The 23,163-nt window shown below is 36.7% G+C and overlaps 1 protein-coding gene across 1 annotated transcript in view; it reads right to left on the minus strand.

Moving 5' to 3' along the window:
- Positions 1-232: 232 nt before the first annotated feature.
- LOC121464683 (vomeronasal type-2 receptor 26-like) overlaps positions 233-23,163 on the minus strand; it is a 32,717-nt gene continuing 9,786 nt past the window's right edge. The window contains 4 exon segments of the mRNA XM_041677707.1: positions 233-276; positions 279-1,145; positions 18,171-18,294; positions 22,466-22,693. Coding sequence (XP_041533641.1) covers positions 233-276; positions 279-1,145; positions 18,171-18,294; positions 22,466-22,693 — 1,263 coding nt within the window.

Genomic DNA, 23,163 nt, shown 5'->3' on the forward strand with positions numbered 1-23,163 from the left:
ATAACTATTGGCCATAAATTTAAAAGTAACACGAATAACTACATAGAATAAATTTTCAGCAGTAGCTTATATTACAGAATAGATTGTCTGTAATAAACAGTGATGGAATCTTTTACTTTTAATAAAGTATACACTTCAGAAAACCTTTCTGAAAAATAGTTCAATAATTATAACTTTTTGCTTTACTATGTTAAAGTAGTTTATGATAAAGTTAGTTAATTGATCAAAATGATCATAATTTTTGAGAGTGTCCTTTGTTTTTGAAACATTTCAATATTTCTTATCAGGCCTTAGGAGTATTATGTAGCACTTTGGGAAAAATATGCACCCAAGCATCCCTGCAGTCGATGCCAAGATGGAAAAGACCTCCACAGCCACCATGACTTTGTCTTTGGTGCTGTAGTATACAGGGATGAAGGTGACCCAGACACTGCAGAACACTAGCATGCTGAATGTCAGGAACTTGGCTTCATTGAATCTATCAGGCAGGTTCCTTGCCAGGAAAGCCACAGTGAAGCTCCCTATGGCCAGGGTCCCTAAATATGCCAACACACAGTAGAAAGCAGTGACTGAGCCCTTGTTGCACAAAATGATGATGTGATCATATTCAGAGTGTACATCTGCTTCAATATAGGGAGGCGAGGTTCCCAGCCAGACTCCAAGGAGAATAAGCTGGATCAGGAAACAGATGGGGATGACAGAGTTATAGATGCCTGAGACAAAGAGCCTTCTCATTGTTTTTCCTGGTGCCGTGGCTCTAAAGGCCAGAATTACAGTTATAGTTTTGGTCAAAACAGTGGAAAGAGCCAGAGTGAACACCAGAGCAAATGTAATTTGTTGCAATATGCAGGAGGCTGTATTTGGCTGGCCAATGAAGAGAAATGGGCACAGGAAGCAGAGGAGGAGAGAGATGAGCAGGATGAAGCTGAGAGTCCGATTATTGGCCTTAACGATGGGTGAGTCTTGGTGCTTGAGAAAGATTCCAAAAACTACAACTGTGCTGACAGACATGCACAGAGCTGTGCAGGCCAGAGCCATGCCCAGAGAGTCATCAAAGGACAGGAATGTCACTGACTTTTGTAGGCAGCTGTTCCTCTCAGGGTTTGGATACTCTCGAATTGGGCAAGGGATACACTCCTGCTGATCTATGGGAGGAAAAGAACCAACATTTCAATTTCTAAAGTTATTACTCATTCCATATTTAAGTTTTGGAGAGCAACTTCCACTGAAATCGTGTATAGCCTGTCACAATCTGCTTTACTATAGTGCCAAGAAGGACACTAATGGACTAACTCTGTAGAAATTCCCTTTTACTGTCTGTCATGAATCCCTCATGATAAGCCTCGTGCAGACAAGTTTGTTACTCTTTGCCTTGGGCAATGAAATAATGATCTACTTATTCAGATAAAGTAAAATTGACATATAATCATACAAGAAATTCTAAAATTGTGTCAGACTAGATTGATCAGACTACAGATGCTCAGTTGCATGCCAAAAAAAAAACAAACAAAAAAAAAAAAAAACCTGATCTTCTGCTACAACAAAGTTCAACTTAATCACCAGAGGGCAAATTCTTTATTGGACAGAGACTCCCAGCTAGACCAGAGGTCATGTCAGGTGCCAGAAATCTAGGCCTCAAAGACGATGAAACCAAAGTGGAAAGAGAAACCAGAAACAAAACACCATTCAACAAAGAGAAATTCAAAATTCCATGACTAGAATTAATTATCCCACAGTTAGATGCCTAAATGACAGTATTCAAATATAATCAACAACAACCAGAAAAATAGGATGCCACAAGAACTTATCTATCCCCATGGCAGAAAAACCTGAATATTCCAACATGGTCAAAGCAAAAGGAAATTACGTTAAAACAACTTTATTGGAGATGATAGAGGTCCTTAAAGAGGAAATGAAAAACTTCTTTGAGGAAGCTGAGGAAAAGTTCACCAAAGAATTAGAGGACATTGACAAATCCCTTAAAAAATATCAAGAATAACAAGAAAAAACAAGCAAAGAAGAAAACATTCATGACATGAAAATTGAAATTGAAGCAATAAAGAACACAAACTGAGGGAATTCAGGAACTAGCCAATCCAGGAGAGCAAACATGAACTACAGACACAAGGAGTACTAACAGAATACAAACGGTGCCAGGGGTTGAAGCTGCAGTAGTAGAACTAATTTCATTAGGCAAAGAAAATGTTAAATCTAATAAAAACTCCTAACAATAAACATCCAGGTAATCTGTAATGTCTTGAAAAGACAAAATCTAAAAATAATCAGAAAAGGAGAAGAAGCTCAGCATAAAAATACAGAAAATACACTTAACTACATAATAGAAGAAAATTTCCTAACTTGCAAACATGACTATAAATTTTTAAGAAACTTACAGAATGCCAAAGAGATTACATCAGAAAAACAAGTCCCCTGTCACATAAGAATCAAAACACAAAATGTCCAGAACAAAAAATGCTTTTAAAAGCTGTAAGGCATAACAATAAAATAACATATAAAGATGGATCTATAAGAATTACACCAGACTTCTCACTGAAGACTCTAAAAGCTAAAAGGGCATGAACAGAGAGATGTATTGTAGACTCTAGGACTTCAAAGATGTAAGCCCAGATTAATACTCCCAGCAAATCTTTCAACAATCATAGATGGAGAAAACAAGTTGATAAATGTCAAAGTCAAATTTAAACACTGTTTATCAACAATTCCAACTTTATAAAAGGTACTACTAAAGAATAGAAACTTCAACAAAGGAAACTAAATACACCCATGAAAACATAATTAATAGATAATCTCACAAAAACAAAATCCAAAGAAGGAAAACATACACATACAACCTGCCCATCTACACACACACACACACACACACACACTACACTACACCACACCACACCACACCATACTACCACTGTCAACAACAACATAATAACAAGATATAACAAACACTGGTCATTTATATCTCTCAATGTCAATAGGACCAAGTAGACAATTAAAACACAGAATTGATAAAAAAGAAAACAGGATCCATCCTCTGTTACATACAAGAAACCCACCTCAGCATCAAAGATAGACGTTACTGAAAAGGATTGGAAAAAGGTTTTCCAATCAAATGAACCTAATTACCAAGTTGGTATAACTTCCCTAATATGTAGCAAAATAGTCTTCAAAGCACAGTTAATCAAATGAGAAGAAGAATCTGGGAGGTGGTGGTGCACGTCTTTAATCCCAGCACTTGGGAGGCAGAGGCAGGCAGACCTCTATGAGTTCAATGCCAGCCTGGTCTACGAGAGCTAGTTCCAGGACAGGCTCCAAAGCCACAAAGAAAACATGTCTCAAAAAAAAAAATCAAAAGAGGTGCAGAAGGACATTTCATACTTATTAAAGGAAAACCCACTGGGATAACATCTCAATTCTGAACATCTATGCCTCAAATGTAAGGACACCCATATTTGTGGATGAAACATTACTCAAGCTTAAATCATACATCAATGCCCACATGTTAATAGTGGGAAACTTTACCACCACACTCTAATCGATTGAGAGGTCATCCAAACTGAAACTAAACAGAAATAATGGAAATAACAGACATTATGACTCAAATGGACCTAATAGGTTTTTTTTTACAGAACATATTAATCAAACACAAAGGAATATACTTTCTTCTCTGCATCTCTTAAAATCCTCTTCAAATTTAACCATATACTCAATTACAAAGCAAATCTTCACAATACAAAAAAATTGAAATAACATATTATCTATCAGACCACCATAAAATAAAGTTGGGTTTAAACAACAACAAAAACAACAGAAAGCTTACAGACTCATGGAAACTGAACACCTCTCTAAAGAATGATTCATGGGTCAAGGAAAATTAATGAAATAAATGACTTACTAAAATTTAATGAGAATTAATATACAACAGAGTCAAATTTGTGGGACATAATAAAAGATGTGATAAGAGGAAAATTCATAGCACCAAGTACCTGCATAAAGAAACTGTAGAATTCTCATAGAGAGACTTAGCAACATATTTGAAAACTGTAGAAGAAAAAGAGAAATAGATGTCAGGGAATAAACAAACTGAGGGTTAAATTCAATAAAATAGAAACAAAATAATAAAAAGAATAAGTGAGCTGGTTTGTTGGGAAAATCAACATCATAGACCATCCATTTTCAAACTAACTAAAAGGCAACAAAATAATATCCAAATTAAAAAATACCAGAAACCAAATGGGGAACATAACAACAGACAATGAAGAAATCCAGAGAATCATTAGATCATATTACAAAAATTTTACTCCACAAAATTGGAAAATCTAAAATAAATGGAAATTTTTCTAGATGGGTACCACATACCAAAATTAAATCAAGACAGATAAACAATCCAAATAGACTTATATCCCCCAAGGAAATAGAACCTATCATTAAAAGTCTCCTGACCAACAAAAGCCTAGCTTTATTGCTATGTTCCATCAGGCTTCAAAGAGAAGCTAATACCAATACTCTTAACATTTCTCCACAAAATAAAAAAAGTAGGAACATTGCCAAAAATACATTTTATGAGGCTACAGTCATCCTGATACAAAAAACACACAAATACTCAAAACTAGATTTTCAAGCTAACTTCCTTCATGAAAATTGATGCAAAAAATCTCAATAAAATACTTGCAAAATGAATCCAACATTATCATAAATATTATCCACCATGGTCAAATAGGCTTCATCCCAGAGATGCAGGGATGGTTCAACATGCAAAAAATCTGCCAATGTAATCCACCATATAATCAAACTGAATGAAAATACTAAAGATGATTTCACCAGTTGCTGAAAAATCCTGTGAGGAAATTTAAGTCCCCTCATAATCAAAGTCTTTATAAGATCAGAGATAAAAAGAAAAAGTCTAAATATAGAAAAGGCAATATATAGCAAGCCAATAACCAATATCAAATTAGATGGAAATTCAAAGTGATTCCACAAAAATCAGGGAAAAGACTGTCTACTTTCTTCCTGTGTATTTGATATGGAACTTGATGTTCTAGATAGAGCATCAAGAAAACTAAAGGAGATCAAAGGAATAATAATTGGAAAGTAAGAAGTCAAAGTATTTCTATTTGCTGATGATATGATAGTATAATAAGGGATCCCAAAAATTCTACCATGACGCTTCCGTAGATGATAAACACCTTTCAGCAAAGTGACTGTATACAAAATTAAGTAAAAAAAAAAACCCAAGTATCCCCCCTCTATACAAATGATAAAGAGACTGAGGAAGAAATCATGGAAGCAATACTCTTAAAAATAGCCACAAGTAATATAAAATATCTTGGAGGTAACTAACCAAAAAAATTAAAACCTGTACAACAAAAACTTCAAGTCTTTAAAGAAAGAAAATTAAGAATATATTAGAAGATGGAAAGATCACCCATGCTCATGAATCAGCAGGGTTAACATAGTAAAAATGTCTGTCTTACAAAGAGCAGTTACAGATTCAGTGCAATCCTCTTTAAAATTCCACAAAAATTCGTTATAGACATATAAGAAACAATACTCAACTTCTTAATGAAAATGAGTTAGCTGTAAAAGAGAACCATGCTACATCTCACAAATAAAGAGAAACTGATGCCTAGTCCAACAATAATCAGAGACTCCAAACCTAGAAATTGATGGAAACAGAAGCATACACACAAAGAAAAATATTATGGAGGGGTTTATGGAATCCTGAGAAAGGGGGAGAGGAAGGACTATAGGACACATTGGTGTCATGGTACCAAAAGACCGCCTATGGAACCAGCTAAACTGAGCTCATAGATGCTCGCAGAGACTTTTAGACTATTTGTGTGATATGTATGTTTAAATATTTGTTATGTTAATGTTATAGAAATCAAAATAATAAGTTTTCAAGCATCATTATTTATTTACTATTGTAAAATCAGGTAGTGCATATTTAAGAATTAACTATCATGTCAAATACAAACACTGACAAACACTGGCACTGTTCTGCTCTTAAGCACAGATGATATTGTGGAGCACATGTTTGGTGAATGCAATGATGTTGCCACTTTATTATACTCAGAGAAATAGTTAGTGCTGTGTCTACTCTCAAACTATTGATCTTGTTCATTTATTCCAAGCCATAGTAATACAATATCACAGGATTTAAAAAATGTTCAAAATTTGTTTGTGTATGTATCATGTGTGAAATTCTGATTCATTTATAAAATAGAAAGTTGTGGTATGTATAGTACAGACATGATAGAAAAAGAAAATATGTTTTATTATTGGGTTCCAGCCATGTGATACTTGTATTTCATACATTGAAACTTACTTATTGGTACTTGATGTGGCTACCTACATAGTCTTCCACCGTCTCTCCCCCTATGATATAATCAGGTGAGTCTCCAAGATTTTTCCATTTTTCTTCCTTTTCAAATTCCCAAATCTATTCCAAGTCCTACTTCCGGTGCCCCAATCTAGTTTGGCCACTACCACCTTCAATCCAATCAGTGTCTAGGCTTCTACAATGATAAATACCATTAAATCAAGACCAGGTGAACAATTTAAATAGACCTATAATTCGTGAGGAAATAGAAGCTGTCATAAAAAACCTCCCAACGTCCCCCCCGCAAAACAAGCCCAGGACCAGATGGTTTTAATGCAGAATTTTATCAGAACTTCCAAGAAGAGTTGATACCTATACTCCTTAATGTGTTTCACATAATAGAAACAGAAGAGTCCTTGCCAAACTCTTTTTATAAAGCCACAGTCACCCTGATTCCAAAGCCACACAAAGAACCAACCAAGAAAGAGAATTACAGACCAATCTCACTCATGAACATCGATGCAAAAATTCTCAATAAAATTCTGGCAAACAGAATCCAACAACACATCAAAAAAATATTCATTACAATCAAGTAGGCAGCATCCCAGAGATGCAGGGCTGGTTTAACATATGAAAATATCAATGTAATCTATCATATAAATAAACTGAAAGGAAAAAATATGATCATTTTATTAGATGCTGAGAAAGCATTTGACAAAATTCAACACCCCTGTATGACTAAGGCCTTGGAGAGATTAGGGATACAAGGTTCATACCTAAATATAATAAAAGTAATATATAGCAAGCCAACAGCTAATATCAAATTAAATGGAGAGAAACTCAAAGCCATTCCACTAAAATCAGGAACAAGACAAGGCTATCCACTCTCACCATATCTCTTCAACATAGTGCTTGAAGTTTTAGCAATAGAAATAAGATAACATAAGGAGATCAAGGGGATTTGAATTGGAAAGGAAGAAGTCAAACATTCATTATTTGCAGATGATATGATAGTGTACATTAGTGACCCCAAAAACTCCACCAAAGAACTCCTACAGCTTATAAATACCTTCAGTCATGTGGCAGGTTACAGGATCAACTCAAAAAAAAAATCAGTAGCCCTCGTATACGCAAAGGACGGAGAAGCAGAGAGGGAAATCAGAGAAACTTCACCATTTACAATGGCCACAAGTAGCATAAAGTATTTGGGATAACTCTGAGCAAGGAAGTGAAAGCTCTATTTGACAAGAACTTTAAGGCACTGAAAAAAGAAATTGAAGAGGACTCCAGAAAATGGAAGGATCTCCCATGCTTTTGGATGGGTAAGATCAACATAGTAAAAATGGCAGTCCTACCAAAGGCAATCTATAAATTCAATGTAATCCCCATCAAAATCCCAGCAAAATTCTTCACAGACCTTGAGATAGCAATAATCAACTTTATATGGAAAAACAAAAAACACAGGATAGCCAAAACAAACCTATACAAAAAAGGAACTTCTGGAGGCATTACCATCCCTAACTTTAAACTCTATTACAGAGCTACAGTAATGAAAACAGTGTGGTACTGGCATAAAAACAGAGAACGTGACCAAAGGAATCGAATAGAAGACCTGGATATTAACCTACAAACCTATGAGCACCTGATTTTCTACAAAGGAGTTAAAATTATACAATGGAAGAAAGAAAGCATCTTCAGCAAATGGTGCTGGCATAACTGGATATCAACCTGTAGAAGAATGAAAATAGATCCATATCTATCACCATGCACAAAACTCAAGTCTAAATGGCTTAAAAACATCAATATAAATCTGAACACACTGAACCTGATAGAAGAGAAAGTGGGAAGTAGACTGCAACACATGGGCATGGGAGACCACTTCCTACATATAACTCCAGTAGCACAGACAATAAGGGCAACAGTGAATAAATGGGACCTCCTGAAACTGAGAAGCTTTTGTAAAGCAAAGGACACTGTCATTAAGACAAAAAAGCATCCTTCTGAATGGGAGAAGATCTTCACCAACCCCGCATCAGACAAAGATCTGATCTCCAAAATATATACAGAATTCATGAAAGTTGACTTTAAAATTCTAGTTAACCCAATTAAAAAATGGGGCACTGAACTGAAAAGGGAATTCTCAACAGAAGAAGTTCAAATGGCCAAGAGACAATTATGGTCATGTTCAACTTCCTTAGTGATCAGTAAAAAGCAAATCAAAACAACTTTGAGATACCATCTAAAACCTGTCAGAATGGCTAAAATCAAAAACACCAATGATAGCTTATGCTGGAGAGGATGTGGTGTAAGGGGAACACTCATCCATTGCTGGTTGGAATGCAAACTTGTGCAACCACTTTGGAAATTAGTGTGGCAGTTTCTCAGGAAATTCGGGATCAGCTTACCTCAGGATCCAGCAATTCCACTCTTGGGAATATACCCAAGAGATGCCCAATCATACTACAATATGATACATACATACATTTGCTCACCTATGTTCATAGCAGCATTATTTGTAATAGCAAGAACCTGGAAACAACCTAAATGCTCCTCAATTGAAGAATGGATAAAGATAGTGTGGAATATATACACATTAGAGTACTACAAAGCAGTAAAGAACAATGTCATCTTGAATTTTGTATGCAAATGTATTGAAATAGAAAACACTAAACTGAATGGGATAACCCAGACCCAAAAAGATGAATATGGTATGTTCTCACTCATTTGTGGACTCTAGCCATATACCAAGGTCATTAAGACCATAATTCACAAACCCAGAGAAGTCAAATAACAAGGTGAACCCAAAGAAAACCATATATAGATCCTCCTGGAAATTGGAAGCAAACAAGATTTCCTGGCAAAAGCTGTGAGCATGGGGGTAGGGCAGGAGTGGAGGTGAGTTCGGGAAGAGAAGGGGAGAAGGAAGAACTGGCAAGAGCTTGGGAGAGTGGGAGGTTGGGGATGGAAGAAGGGTGAATATAGGAGCAGGGAAGAAGATACCTACAGTAAGGGATCCATTTTAGGGTTGGCAAGAGACTTGGCTCTAGAGGGGATCCCAGGTGTCCACAGGATGTCTCCACCTAGGTCCTTGGACAGCAGAGGAGAGGGGCCTGAACTGTCCTTGCCCCACTATCATGCTGGTGATTATCTCAAATATCACCGTAGAATATTCGTAAGGTGACAGATGGAGATAGAGACAGAGACCCTCATCAGAGCAACAGACTGAGCTCCCAAGGTCCAGTTGAAAGGCAGAAGGAGGGAGAAGATGAGCAAAGAAGTCAGGACCACGTGGGGTTGGTCTACCAACTGAGGCAGTGAGCCTGTTCTAATGGGAGCTCACCAAATCCAGCTGGACTGGGTTTGAATGAGCATGTGATCAAATCGGACTCTTTGATTGTGGCTGACAATGGAGGTTGACTAAGAAGCCATTGATAGCTACGGAAGCTGGGTGGGCCAGGAAGAAAGAGGCAGCACCCAGGGAGTAGAGGCCCTGAAGCTAAGTAAGAAGGTGAACCAAAGGAAAAACATATAGTTATCCTCTTGGCTATGGGAAGTAGACAAAGTTGCCGTGGAGAAAATTGAGATCTTGGGGGTGGGGTGGGATGGGGGTAAGGGGAGATGGGGAGAGAAACGGGAGAAGGGGAGGAAGGGGGGAACTTGGGGAAAAAGGAGGATTGGGATAAAGGAAGGTTGGATAGGGGAGCACGGAAGCACAATTCTTAGTTAAGGGAGCCACCTTAGGGTTGGCAAGAGACTTGAACCTTGAGTGGCTCCCAGGTGCCCAAGCCAAGGTCCCCAGTTAATTCCTTGGGCAGCTGGGGATAGGGAACCTGAAATGACCCTATCCTATAGCAATACTGACGAATATCTTGCATATCATCATAGAACCTTCATCTGGTGATGGATGGAGACAGAGACAGAGATCCACACTTGAGCACTGGAGTGAGCTCCCAAGGTCCTAATGAGGAGCAGAAGGAGGGAGAACATGAGCAAAGAAGTCGGGACCACAAGAGGTGCACCCACCCACTGAGACAGTGGAGCTGATCTAGTGGGAGCTCACCAAGGACAGCTGGACTGTGACTGAAAAAGCATGGGATAAAACTGGACTCTCTGAACATGGCGAACAATGAGGGCTTATGAGACGCCAAGGACAATGGCACGGGGTTTTGATCCTACTTAGTGTGCTGGCTTTTTGGGAGCCTAGCCAGTTTGGATGTTCACCTTCCTAGATATGGACGGAGTGGGGAGGACCTAGGACTTACCACAGGGCAGGGAACCCTGACTGCTCTTTGGGCTGGAGAGGGAGGGGGAGAGGAGTGGGGGGAGGGGGAGAAGGGTGGGAGGAGGGGGAGAAGTGTGGGAGGAGGGGGAGGGAAATGGGAGTCTTGGAGGAGGTGGAAACTTGTTTTTTTTTTCTCATTTTCTCAATAAAAAAAAGAAGCCATTGATAAAGGCAATGGGACTTGTTTTTATGGCATGTTCTGGCTTTTTGGGAACCTAGTCTATATGGATTCACAGCTCCCTAGGCCTTGGACTTCCCACAGGGCAGGATTCCTGGCCCTCTCTCAAGCAGGGCATGAGAGGGAGGAGGGGATGTGGGAGAGCGGGAGGGGATTGGGAAGAGGGAAGGAAGTGTAAGTAATTGTTTGGAAAAATAAAAATTTAAAAACATAACTTTATGAAGATGATAGACCTCCTTAAAAAAATAAAAAAAATTCCCTTAAAGAAGTAGAAGAAAAGAAAGAAATTGGAAGAAATCAGCAAATCCCTTGAAGAAAGCAAAGAAAGCCCAAAAGAACCCCCCCTCCACACACAAAAGAACCAAAGCCCCACAATCAAACAAGTGAAGCAAATGCTTCAAAACTTGAAAACTGAAATAGAAGCAATAAAGAAAATACAAATCGAGGTAATCGGGAAATGGTAAATCTGGGTAAAGGTTCAGGAACTGCAGATAGATGTAAGCATAACCAACAGAATACAAGATATGGAAGAGAGAATCTCAGGTGTTGAAGATACTATAGCAGGAATAGGTTCATTGATAAAATAACATTAAATTACAAATGTTGAAAATACTATAAAGGAAATGAATTCATCAGACAAAGAAAATGTTAAAGTCAAGGAATTCTTGACACAACATATTTAAAAAATCTGGGACACCATGAAAATACCAAACCTAAGAATAATAGGGGTAAAAGAAGAAGTCCAGCTCAAAGGCACAGAAAATATATTCAAAAAAAATCAATGAAGAAAACTTGCCAAACTGAAAGAAGGACATGCCTATGAATATACAAGAAGGTTACTTAACACCAAATACACCAGACCAAAAAAAAGTCCTCTCGCAACATAATAATCAAAATACAAAATATACAGTATAAAGAAAAAATATTAAGAACTGTGATGAAAAATGATCAAGTAACATATAAAGGCAAACCTATCAGAATTACATTCAACTTCTCAATGGAAACTCTTAAAGCCAGAACTTCTTAGATAGATGTTCTGCAAACACAAAGAGGTCATAGATGGCAGCCCAAAAACTACTATTTCCATCAATACTTTCAGTCACCACAGATGGAAAAAACAAGATATTCTATGACAAACCAGATTTAAACACTACCTCTCCACAAATCTATCCCTTCAGAAAGTATTAGAGAGAAAACTCCAACCCAAGAAAGTTAGCTACATTGAAATAAATGTAGATAAACTCAAATTGATTCCACTAAAATCAGCGTTGTCCACTCTATCCATATCTATTGAATATAGTACTTGAAGTTATAGCTAAAGGAATAAGACCAAAGAGGAGATCAAGGAGATACAAATTGGAAAGGAACAAGGCAAACTTCCACTTTTTGCAAATGATATGATAGTATACCAATATCGTGACCCAAAAAGGTTCTATCAGGGAACTCCTACAGCTGATATACACCTTCAGTAGTATGGCAGGATATAAGATTAAGTCAAAAATATTCAGAAGCCCTCCTATATACAGACAATAATTTGAATGAGAAAGAAATCAGAGAAACATTCACAATCACCACAAACAACATAAGATATCTTGGGCTAACTCTAACTAAACAAGTGAAAAATCTATATCATGAGAATTTTAAGTGTTTGAGGAAATAAATTGAAGTAGATATTAGAAAATGGAAAGATCTCCTATGATCTTGGATAGGGAGAATCAACATAGTAAAAATGTCAAGCTTACCAAAGGTATCTATAGATTCAATGAAGTCCCCATCAAAATTCCAGTACATTTCTTAACAAACCTTGAAAGAACATTATTCAAATTTATATGAAAAAAGACAGGAAATATCCCAAACAATGTACAATGAAGGGACTTCGAGAGTCATAACCATTCCTGACTTTAAGCTGTACTATAGAGCTATAGTAATGAAAACATCTTAGTATTTGCACAAAAGCCGGCAGGTGGATTAATGGAATTGAATCATACTAAGCCACAAACATATGCTCACCTAATTTTTGACAAAGAAGGTAAAATTATACAATGGTAAAAAGAAAGCATCTTCAATAAATGGTTCTGGCATAACTGGATTCCAACATGTAGAAGAATGCAAATATATACTTATTTATTGCCATGCACAAAACTCAAGTCCAAATGGATCAAAGATCACAACATAATGTAGCCTCACTGAACCTCGTAGAAGAGAAACTAGGAAGTAGCTTTTGAACACATTGGAACATGAAACTACTTTCTGAATATAATACCAGTAGCACAGACACTGAGAGCAACAATAAATTAATCAGACTTCCTGAAACCAAGCAGCTTTTGTAAGGTAAAGGACTACCTTTATTGTTATCATAGAATCTACATCCAGTAACTGGTGGAAGCAGATGCAGAGATTTACAACAAACTTGGCCAAGCTTCTGAAATCCAGTTGTAGAGAGGGAGGAGAAATACCATAAGCAAAGAAGTCAAGACCATGATGGGGAAACTCACAGAAACAGCTAACCTGAACTAGTGGGAGCTCACCAACTCTAGACTGAGAGGTGGGGAACCTACACATGACTGAAGTAGGCCCTCCAAATGTGGGTGACAGTTATGTGGCATGGGTAGTTTGTGGGGCTACTAACATTGGAAATCGTATTTATTCCTAGGGCATGAAGTGGCTTTTTGGACCCTGTTCCCTATGGAGGAATACCTAGTCATGGTGGGAAAGTCTTGGTCCTGCCTCAAATGAAGCAACAGACTTTGATTAGTCCCCATGGGAGGCCTTACCTTCTCTGAGGAGTAGATGGAGTTGGGGTGGGAGAATTGTGGAGGGGGGGGAGTGAGAGGAGGGAAGGGAGGGGAAACTGAGTTTGGTATGTAAAATAAGATTATTTTAAAAATAAAAATAATTCTAATATTAAAAAATGGAAAAACAGAAAGAAGAATATATAAACCCAGGTGATGGTAATACATTATGAAATTAAAGTAGATATCAATAAAATGGGAAAAAAGAAAACAATAGGAAGAATTAGCTAACCTAATATCGGACTCTTTGATGAGATAAACCATAAGGTCAGACACTTGGCTCAAGTAACCTAAAGAAAGAAACAGAGGACTTAATTTAAAAGAATCATAAATGGCAAAGAAACATTACAGCAAATATGAAAGAATCTCAGAATATTGTTAGAAAATATTTATTTATTTATTTTGTAAAAAGAAAGCAAAACATATTTTTAATTTTACATACCAATCCCAGTTCCCACTCCCTCTCCTCCTCCCATTCCTTCTACCTTCTCCTCCACCCCACCCTCCACTCACTCCCCAGAGAGGGTAAGGCATATTACTCTGAGGAAGTACCAAGGCCCTCCCCACTATATCTAGGCTGAGAAAGGTATCCACTCAAAAAGAATGGGTTCCAGAAACCCAGAATGAGCAGTAGGAAAAAAATCCTAGTGCCACTGACAGTGGTCCCATAGTCTGCCCCAGTTATACAACTGTAACCCACATTCTGAGGGTCTAGCTTGGTCCTATGTTGGTTCCTTCACTGTCCATCTGGAGTTGGTGAGCTCCCATTAGCTTAGGTAAACTTTTTCAGTGGCTATCCCCATCATGGTCTTGACCTCTCCACTATTGCTTAGGGTCTTAGCTGGGGTCATCCTTGTGGATTCCTGGGAATTTCTCTAGTGCCAGATTTTTTGCTGTCCACATAAACACTCCCTCAATAAAAATAGCTCTTTCCTTGCTTTTTGTCTCAGTCCTTCCCCCATCCTGACTATTTTATTACCTCAAATTATTCTCCCCTTTCCCCTTCTCCTCTCTCCTCTTCTTCTGCCTTCCCTTCTTTCCCCATCCCCATGTTTCCATTTTTTCCAGGAGATCTTGGTAAGAGAATATTTTTAAAAAGAAAAGAAAATGTGTATTTCAGTAAGTGTGTAAACCTTCATGAAATGGATAAGTTTCTACCTTTGGCCATGCCATAAAAATTAAAACACCAAGTCAAGAAGCTAAACAAACCCATAACACACAGGAGATTGAAATAGTAACAAAAGTCTTCCAGCTATATAAATATTAGGACCTCATGAATTCAGAGCAGAATTTCACCAGAGATTCAAAGAAGATGTGCAGTCAATCCTACTTAAGATATTAAAATAATAGAAAGAGAAAAATAATTTCCAAGTTCCATTAGAAAGCCATTTCATCCTAATACCAAAACCAGGTACTGACACAACAAAAAAGAAAACCATGCACCATTATTTCTTATAAATGTAGGCTCATAAAACTCAATAAAATTTTTGCAAATAGAATACAGATTTACAACAGAACTATTGTATAATACGACTAAAGTGGCTTTTTCTTTGACATAGAGCAGTGGTTCAACATAGTTAATTCAATAAATGTAAAACCCACAAAAATGGATGTATAAAACATTAGATGTTAATGTGACAAAAGCGTGACAAAATAAAACTGCCTTTATCATAAATGTTCTATACAATATACAGAAAGAGGGAACATACACCAGCACAATAAACACTATATATAAGAAACTCAAGCCAACACCATTCTCAATAAAGAAAAACTTAAATCAATTCCACTGAAGTGAAGAATTAATCAGCTATATCTACCACTACCACTCCTTTTCATTAGTGTGCTCAAAATTATAGCTGAAGCAGTAAGTCAAGACAAGTAAATTAAAGGAATAAAAGTAGAGAAAGAATTCAAACTATCTCTATTTGCAGTTTATAAATACTATGCATTAGTGATCCAAAAAAGTCTACCACAAAAATTCTTCAAGTGATCAGCAAATGCAACTATGTGGCAGAATACTGAATCAACCTACATAATCAATGTTCTTTCTATATATAAAGAACAAACATAGAAAGGAAATCTGGACACACTACCATTCACAATTCTATGAAATAAAGTACATTATTTAGGAATAAATCTAAGCAAGGACACAAAGGAATTTGACAAGAGAACATAAAAACTCCAAAGAAACTGGGAAAGGCATAAAAAAATAAGAAGATATCTCATTTGAAGATTACAGGTAGGTAGAATTAACTTAATGAAAAATATTGTACAAAATCTATTTATAAATTCAATGGGCACTCAATAAAAAATTCTGATATTTTTCTATGCAGACAGGAAAAAAATATTATACCAAGACTCAACACACCAAGGCAGTCCAAAATAATATTGGATGAAAAAGCACCATGGTATAGGGATTACTATTCTGAATTTAAAGTTATATCACAGTGCTAATGTTAAATAATAACAACATAAACAACCACAAAATTATATGACATAGGCAGAAAATAATCTGTAGACCAATGCAGAAACATATCCAAGACCGAACTTGAGCACATGTTAGCTCAATCATTTAATACTCAGTAAGTACACCAAAAGCATAAGTTAGAGAATGGAAAGCATTATGAAGACAAGTAGAACAATGAAGTTAAACCTACACTTATCACCTTCACAAATTCTAACTCCAAAAGGATCAAAGACTTAAGCCTGAAACCTCTAAAACAAACTCTTAGAATAAAACATAGGCAAAATCCTCTATGATCTAGTTTTAGTTAAAAAAAAAACTTCATTAAATAGCCTTCATTTGTCCAAGAATTAAGGCTAACAACAGACAAGTAGGACTTCATGAAACTAAAAGCCTCTGTTACAGTCAAAGAAGCAATCTACCGAGTGGAGAGAAACCCCTCAGAATGGGAGACATTCTTTGTCAGGTATATATCTGACATTGAAATTATAGAGAACTGAAAAAAACCCAAAGAGTTAAAAAGTCAAATGCATAAGAAAAATGACCCTGGAGTGACATACACCTTTAATCCCAGCCCTCAGGGGGTGGGGACAGAGGCAAGCGCAGCTCTGTGAGTTCGATGTCAGTATGGTCCACAAGAAATAGTTCCAGGACAGGCTCTACAGGTACAGAGAAACTCTGTCTTGACACACCAGAGAGAGGGGTGGGGGGGAGGATCCTAGGATCTGAACAGTGGATTTTCATTGAAATAAAATGGATAAGAAATATTTCAAAATATGTTGCCAACCTTATCAATATAGAAACATGAATAAAAACAACATTAAGATTTCATCATACCTGAGCCAAAACAGCAAAGATCCAAAGAACAGCCAACAAGAAGTGTTTGAGCTGACCCAGAGGAAAAGGAAACACTATTTAACTTATGCTGGGACTGTAACTGGTTTAGATAGACACCTTGGAAATCAGAATGGGGAATTTTATAAAGCTAAAATTAATTCTGTCATATGACCACCCCTTGGCATATGTCCATATGACATGCCATTGTACTCCACAGGTATTTGCTTCACATGTGCAATGCTGCTTTTGTTCACTGTATTTAGGACATAGAAAAAACCTAAGTGATCTAGTTCCGTCAAGAGGGTAATAAAATTGTGATACATATACACCATTGAATACCATTTATCTGTAAAGGTGAATGAAATAATAAACTTTATGGGTAGGTGGGTGGAACCAGAAAAGATACTGAAAAGTTGAGTCATGAAAGCCCAGCACAGAAAGACAAATGTCAGGTGTACTTTCTTATCTGAGGCTCCTAGTTCCAAATATTGAGGTGTGAACTCATGTCCTGAAGAAACTGCAGAGGATAGGAAAATGAGCAACAACTTCAGGAGCTTGAGGAACAACAGAAAGAGATAGCAGGGAACAAATAACATGAAACGGGAAAAGCAAAAGATGGAGATTCTAGTTATAGAGGGAAGAGGAAGATAAATACAGTTGAAGTGAGTAAGAGAGTGAAATAACAATAAGGATGTCTGGAGAGAAAGGAAACATGGGGCAGGGGTGAAAGGGATGCAAATACAGAAGAATGAGGTGTTAAAACATCAATAAGGATGTCTAATAACCCACAAAGAATCATAATATCACCATTTCCTGAAAATCACACCTAGAATAGAGTTAATCCTCTTTACACCTTACATATAGTTTTAGTAAACTTTTCTTTTCTGGGCTTTTCCTTCCAAGAGCAGACAACATATACAAATCCAGTAGCAGACATGGGAAGCTTCCTTTAGAGGTGTTGGCTAGGGTTGATAAAGGGACACCCAAAGCCTACAGCCTATTGCTAATGCCTTTGTTTATCATCCAGAGTTGAAAAGTGAGTCCCTATTGTTGAAGACACCATGTACTTCAGAAGTAGTGTCCAGAGACCCTTGAGGTGGCTCTGATATAAATGTCCTGTCCCTGAGGATTAGCTTTCAAGATTCCAGAAGACATCATGTAAGCTTTCAAATGATGGAGACAGTCAACAGTGCTATTCTTCTATGATAACTATGAGCCACATCAATGACCAGACTATTTCTTCTTCTACTTAAGCAGTTTGAGGAAAGGGATTATTTTTCTACCTGTCTGGTTGGAAATGTGCCCTTCTGGACAAAACATACAAGAAAAACAGCATATCGGTCTTTCTTCTTCTAGAATTTTCCAGAAACCTGGAACACAGCTCTGTGAACATACAGATTGAGGACTCTGAAGGCAAAACAGAAAACCTGGTCATAAATTTGCATATCAGTCACAGGTTTAAAATATTTTTAAGCTAAATAATTTAAACTGCAAGTATACTATGACAGTTGTACATATTTATGAGGTACTGTGTAGTTTTCTCATAGGCGTATAGTGTGTAGAGTTGAAGTTTGGACACTTCCCATTGGTAAATGTTCAAAGTTTCTTTAAGGTGACAAACTATGACTCACTTATGCTACCTTTTTAAGAATGTGTAGAACAACCATATATCCTCTCCTGGGAGACAGCAATCTGGAACTTCTACTTTGTATGAATTATGCAACAGTTGAATTGTCAGAGATACAGAAAGATGCCCTGTCACTCTTTTTTTTAACAGTTTTTAGTTTTTAATGAACTTGTAAACAAAAATGTCCCTTTTCCAAATAAAAACAAAATCCCAGATCATATAGATGTTTACAGTGATCACATTTATCTAAGCAACACACATACATGTTCAGTTGTAAGACAGTAACTAAATTTGTGACAAATATGCTTTATAGTAGCAAGAATATTATAGAGTTAATGCAGAGTCCTAAGGATAATCTAGTAGTCGCTATGTTTTTTTTTCTTAAGTCTTCACTTTAGATGCTTTTATTACTAGCACAGGTAAGCAGGCAGAGTCTATCAAATGCTCAAACACTGGAATCTTTGGTTGCTACCATATCAGCTGGCTTGCAAACAAGAAGCCAGCCTTTTAAAGAATGTTTTAAGTTAACAACTTGCAGACCCCAGGGAACACACAATTGTGAACATTCACAACCATCACAACTGTGGCTGAAGACTGTTCATGCCGTTCTTCTGAAAAGAGATCACAAAAGCAGTATAGTTCAAAATAAAAGGTTTTAAACAAAAGTATTGGCATATGCACAATTTCTCCACCAATTTGTGTGTCAACCATTTAGTTAACTTTTCCACTTGAAAAAAAATACAACGGAAAACCGGACACCATGTTTCACTACATCAGTTAATATTCACAATTACAGCAGCTACAGCTCAGGGTCAACACCAGCAATGCTGCCCAGGGCCAGTTTATACTGAAATTAAGTTCTTTACACCACGGAAATGGTTGTCCACAACCACTGGCTAGTGGACATATGAACTAAAAGTCCAGTTTGGGGAGGAACAAAAGCTGCTCCAATCATCTGCTCTGCTGCTTCTCTTCCTCAATTCTTCTGTTTCTATCTTTTGCTTCCCTAGCTTGTGGTCACAACCATTCACTCTGATTCACATTTCCCATGAAAGAGGGTTTGGCCATTGATGACTAGTCACAGCTTCTGCTGGCTCCATCACATATTGATATTCTATAGACACTGAAATACTATCCATTACTGTGACTTTCACCCTTGACACCTAATGCTCAGAATAATGCCATGTTCTCTCCTTTGAAATGCTAGTGATAATATTGCTTAGCATTTTTTCAATTGCCTTATTTAACCACATTAATCATACTAACCACTATACTTCTATCACAATTTTAGTTTATTAATATTTTTAATTTTTGTATATTCAAGCATATTTTTCTATTCTTCCCTTAGACATGCTTCTTGCCATGATTTAGACACAGTTTTTGTCTCATAAATATCTAGGTATGTGGGGGTAGAGATTTGGCTCACCAATTACGAATTTATATATGTTCCACAGAGAAACCTGAGTTCAGGTCCCAGCGCACAAATTAGGTAGCTCATAAAAATCATTTATGAAGATGATTTGTAAAAAAAATCCATAATATCTTCTTTATGAAAACTATGGACATGTTATCTTAAAAGGAGGGATTTAATGGGGTGGTGATGGCACATGTCTTTAATCTCAGCACTTATGAGACAGAGGCAGGTGGATCTCTGTGAGTTTCAGATTAGACTGTTCTACAGGAGCTAGTTCCAAAACCGGCTCCAAAGCTACAGAGAAACCCTGTTTTGAAAACAAAAACAGCAAAAGAGAGCTGTATTGAGCATCATCATGCTTATATAAAAATGTGTATGATTGTGTGCCCATGTGTGTGACTTCACACAGAAACACCCAGACACATACTTCTATATATAGCAATTACTGCTGTCTAGGAGAACAGCTTCAAGAAGCACAAGTCTTTGAAGGAATCCATGGAGTCAGTGATGTTAACCTTTTCTATCTGAGAGGGGTTAGAGAAAAAGGCACTCACAAGCTCTCTTAATGTTTTTCTTCTTTATTCCTTCTCTTCTTTATTGTTTCTCTTAATTTTCTCTCTCCTATCTCATGTTGTTTTGCAGAACTTATATCCCAACAGAATCTTCCAGGCAGTGCAAGAATCAAAACAGTTACATTCCACTTTTTAAGTAAATGGTTATAAGTAAAACATACTTTTCATCTCCCTCACATGATTGAACATTTTATGTATTACAGAGAAAAAACAAATCATCCCAAGAACCCACATACATTCATACTCAAGCAACTTGTTACAGATTAAGCGCGTGCAGAAACCAAAGTGTTTTAGTCAGGTCTTTTACTATCACGCTATCACGCTGTATTTTGTAGTTACAAATAGAGGGCCAATTACTTTATTACTTGTCTTGAAAGATAATTTTATAAGAAATCTTAAAGAAATTAGAAATGAAAACTTATAAAAAAGAATCAGTCAGCTTTACCTAAACTTTTTAGGATATATAAAGATGTAGGAATCATTTTTTTACATCAGTACATTGAGGACAGAAATGTGTATAAGTAATTCACAACCATCACCTTTGGTCATCAACCAAACCTAAAAAGTAGAGTATGTCAGCCAGTAATAATTGGGTTGCTTTGTTCTTGCTCCATGACATTAAAGAGTTCCACATTCAACTATTCCAGTATGTGCCTTTCAAAAACTTTAAATTGTCATCTTGGGGTTTTTACCTCAAACTTATTTAACAAAAAAATCTTAGTCTAACTTTGTTAATTTTAAAGCTTTGTTTCAGCTGTGATGTACTTCAAGACCTATGAACATCTCCCAATATTAAGATTAAAATTATTTAAACAATGGGCTAATGGGACTCAATTGCTAGTCATTAACATGAACTATAATCTGTGCAGCTCCTTAGGTGAGACTCACAGACCCTGGCTGTGAAACATATCCTTGTATTTATTTTCATTCATCAAAACTCTGTATAAGTTATTATTATTATTATCATCATCATCATCATCATCATCATCATCATCATCATCACATTAGGCAGTAAAGCTTAGGGAGGGGTAATCTTCTTGACAGTCCACAGGTAAAAGTGCCCACTAGAACAGGTAGTTTCCAAGAAATTAACATACTATATTACAGACAGTGGAGATTTCTTACATCTGCTCACATCATGCTAGATACCAGAGAAAGAGAGTAGCAGCAAACGTGTATATACATAGCAGAAGTAAAATCATTCCAGTGTCTGTAGTCCCATGGCCTTGCCTAAATGAGATTGGCCCATCAGAGGATTCACTTCTGGTGAACTGACCCCTGGAACTTCAACTGAAACTCTCTGCTCCTCTGGCATGGGCAATGGCAAGTCACAAATAGTGACTTATTCATTTATTGCAACATGAATGAACACACACAAATTCAAATTCAATTCAAACGAATTCTAACTACAGGAATTAGTTAAAAATATGTGAGTGCTTGTATGTCTATGTACAGGTACATATACAAGTATATGCATAAATACCAAGGTCAAACTCAAAAGACTGATTTAATTCTAAATTAAAGACATGAAACAGATCTAAAGAGATGGGTCAGTATTTAATATGCTTGCCACATAAGTATGAGGTCCTGAATTTGATCATTCAGAAGGGTAGTATAGAAAATTTAGGCACAGAACTTTATGGCTCTATTCTCAATATGGAGGTAATAAAGACAGGGAGAAAGCATGGGGCACATTTCTCCAGAGTACAGTTAAGTCAGAAATCAGGGAGTTCAGTTACAGTTTCTGTTTATAATAAAATGGAGAAAAACTGAGGAAGGTAATCAGGGCTGACTGTCCCCACAATAGACACATGCACTAACATGTAAGCACATTCATACAGTACACAGCAGAACTAAGAACTTCGAATATAAACATCTCTTGAAATTTCAAAGAGACATCACACAACCAATCTCATAACTCTTCAGATACTTCTTGACATATTAATGACTGAAATTTTGCCAGACCTGATTGAAGTTGCTTGGCCATTTGATCAGAACTTCATTGATGAACAAGTCTTGATCTTGTAGACTTTTGGAGACAAACTCTCCTACTTTAACTAGAAATGGAAAATGATTAGCATTTCTCCTAATGTTTTGTATATCATACTTTTCCATATGATTCTTGCACTCTTCAAAGCATATCTGGTCTCCAGCAGTGTTTGTAAATTGGATTTTCCTCAGAAATGGATGAAGCTGGAGAGAAAAATCATCTGGATATGAATGGTGCATACAAATTTCTCACTGATGGTCCCTAAGAGCAATCCTTTCTCTCTTCCTACTCTAACTTTCTGTTTGAAGAAGCTTCATTTGAATAATTGTCTCCAAGTTGTTCCAATAAGATGTAATTTTATCTCCATGAAATTAATGTAGGAGCAGCTGAACCCGAATATGGTACATATATGTGTGTATGATTGGGTATATAAGTATCCATGTAGATATAAAGAGTATCATGATGTGATAATATTAGCAGCTGTTTATGCAAAGCTCCAAGTTCATGAAAATATATATATATTAAATGTACAGAAATTTTGTGTGTCTTTATAATTCAGGAAAAAGAAAATAGACCCCCTGCCAGCCTCCATTCCTCCTTGATTTGATATGGATCACAGCATTTGACGTTCAACTTTGATATGAACAATATTGGAGACAAAATTAAAATCCGA

The sequence above is a fragment of the Microtus oregoni genome, unplaced genomic scaffold (assembly GCF_018167655.1).
Source record: "Microtus oregoni isolate MIOR12 unplaced genomic scaffold, Mior012 000029F_ref0000214, whole genome shotgun sequence".
NCBI lineage: Eukaryota > Metazoa > Chordata > Mammalia > Rodentia > Cricetidae > Microtus > Microtus oregoni.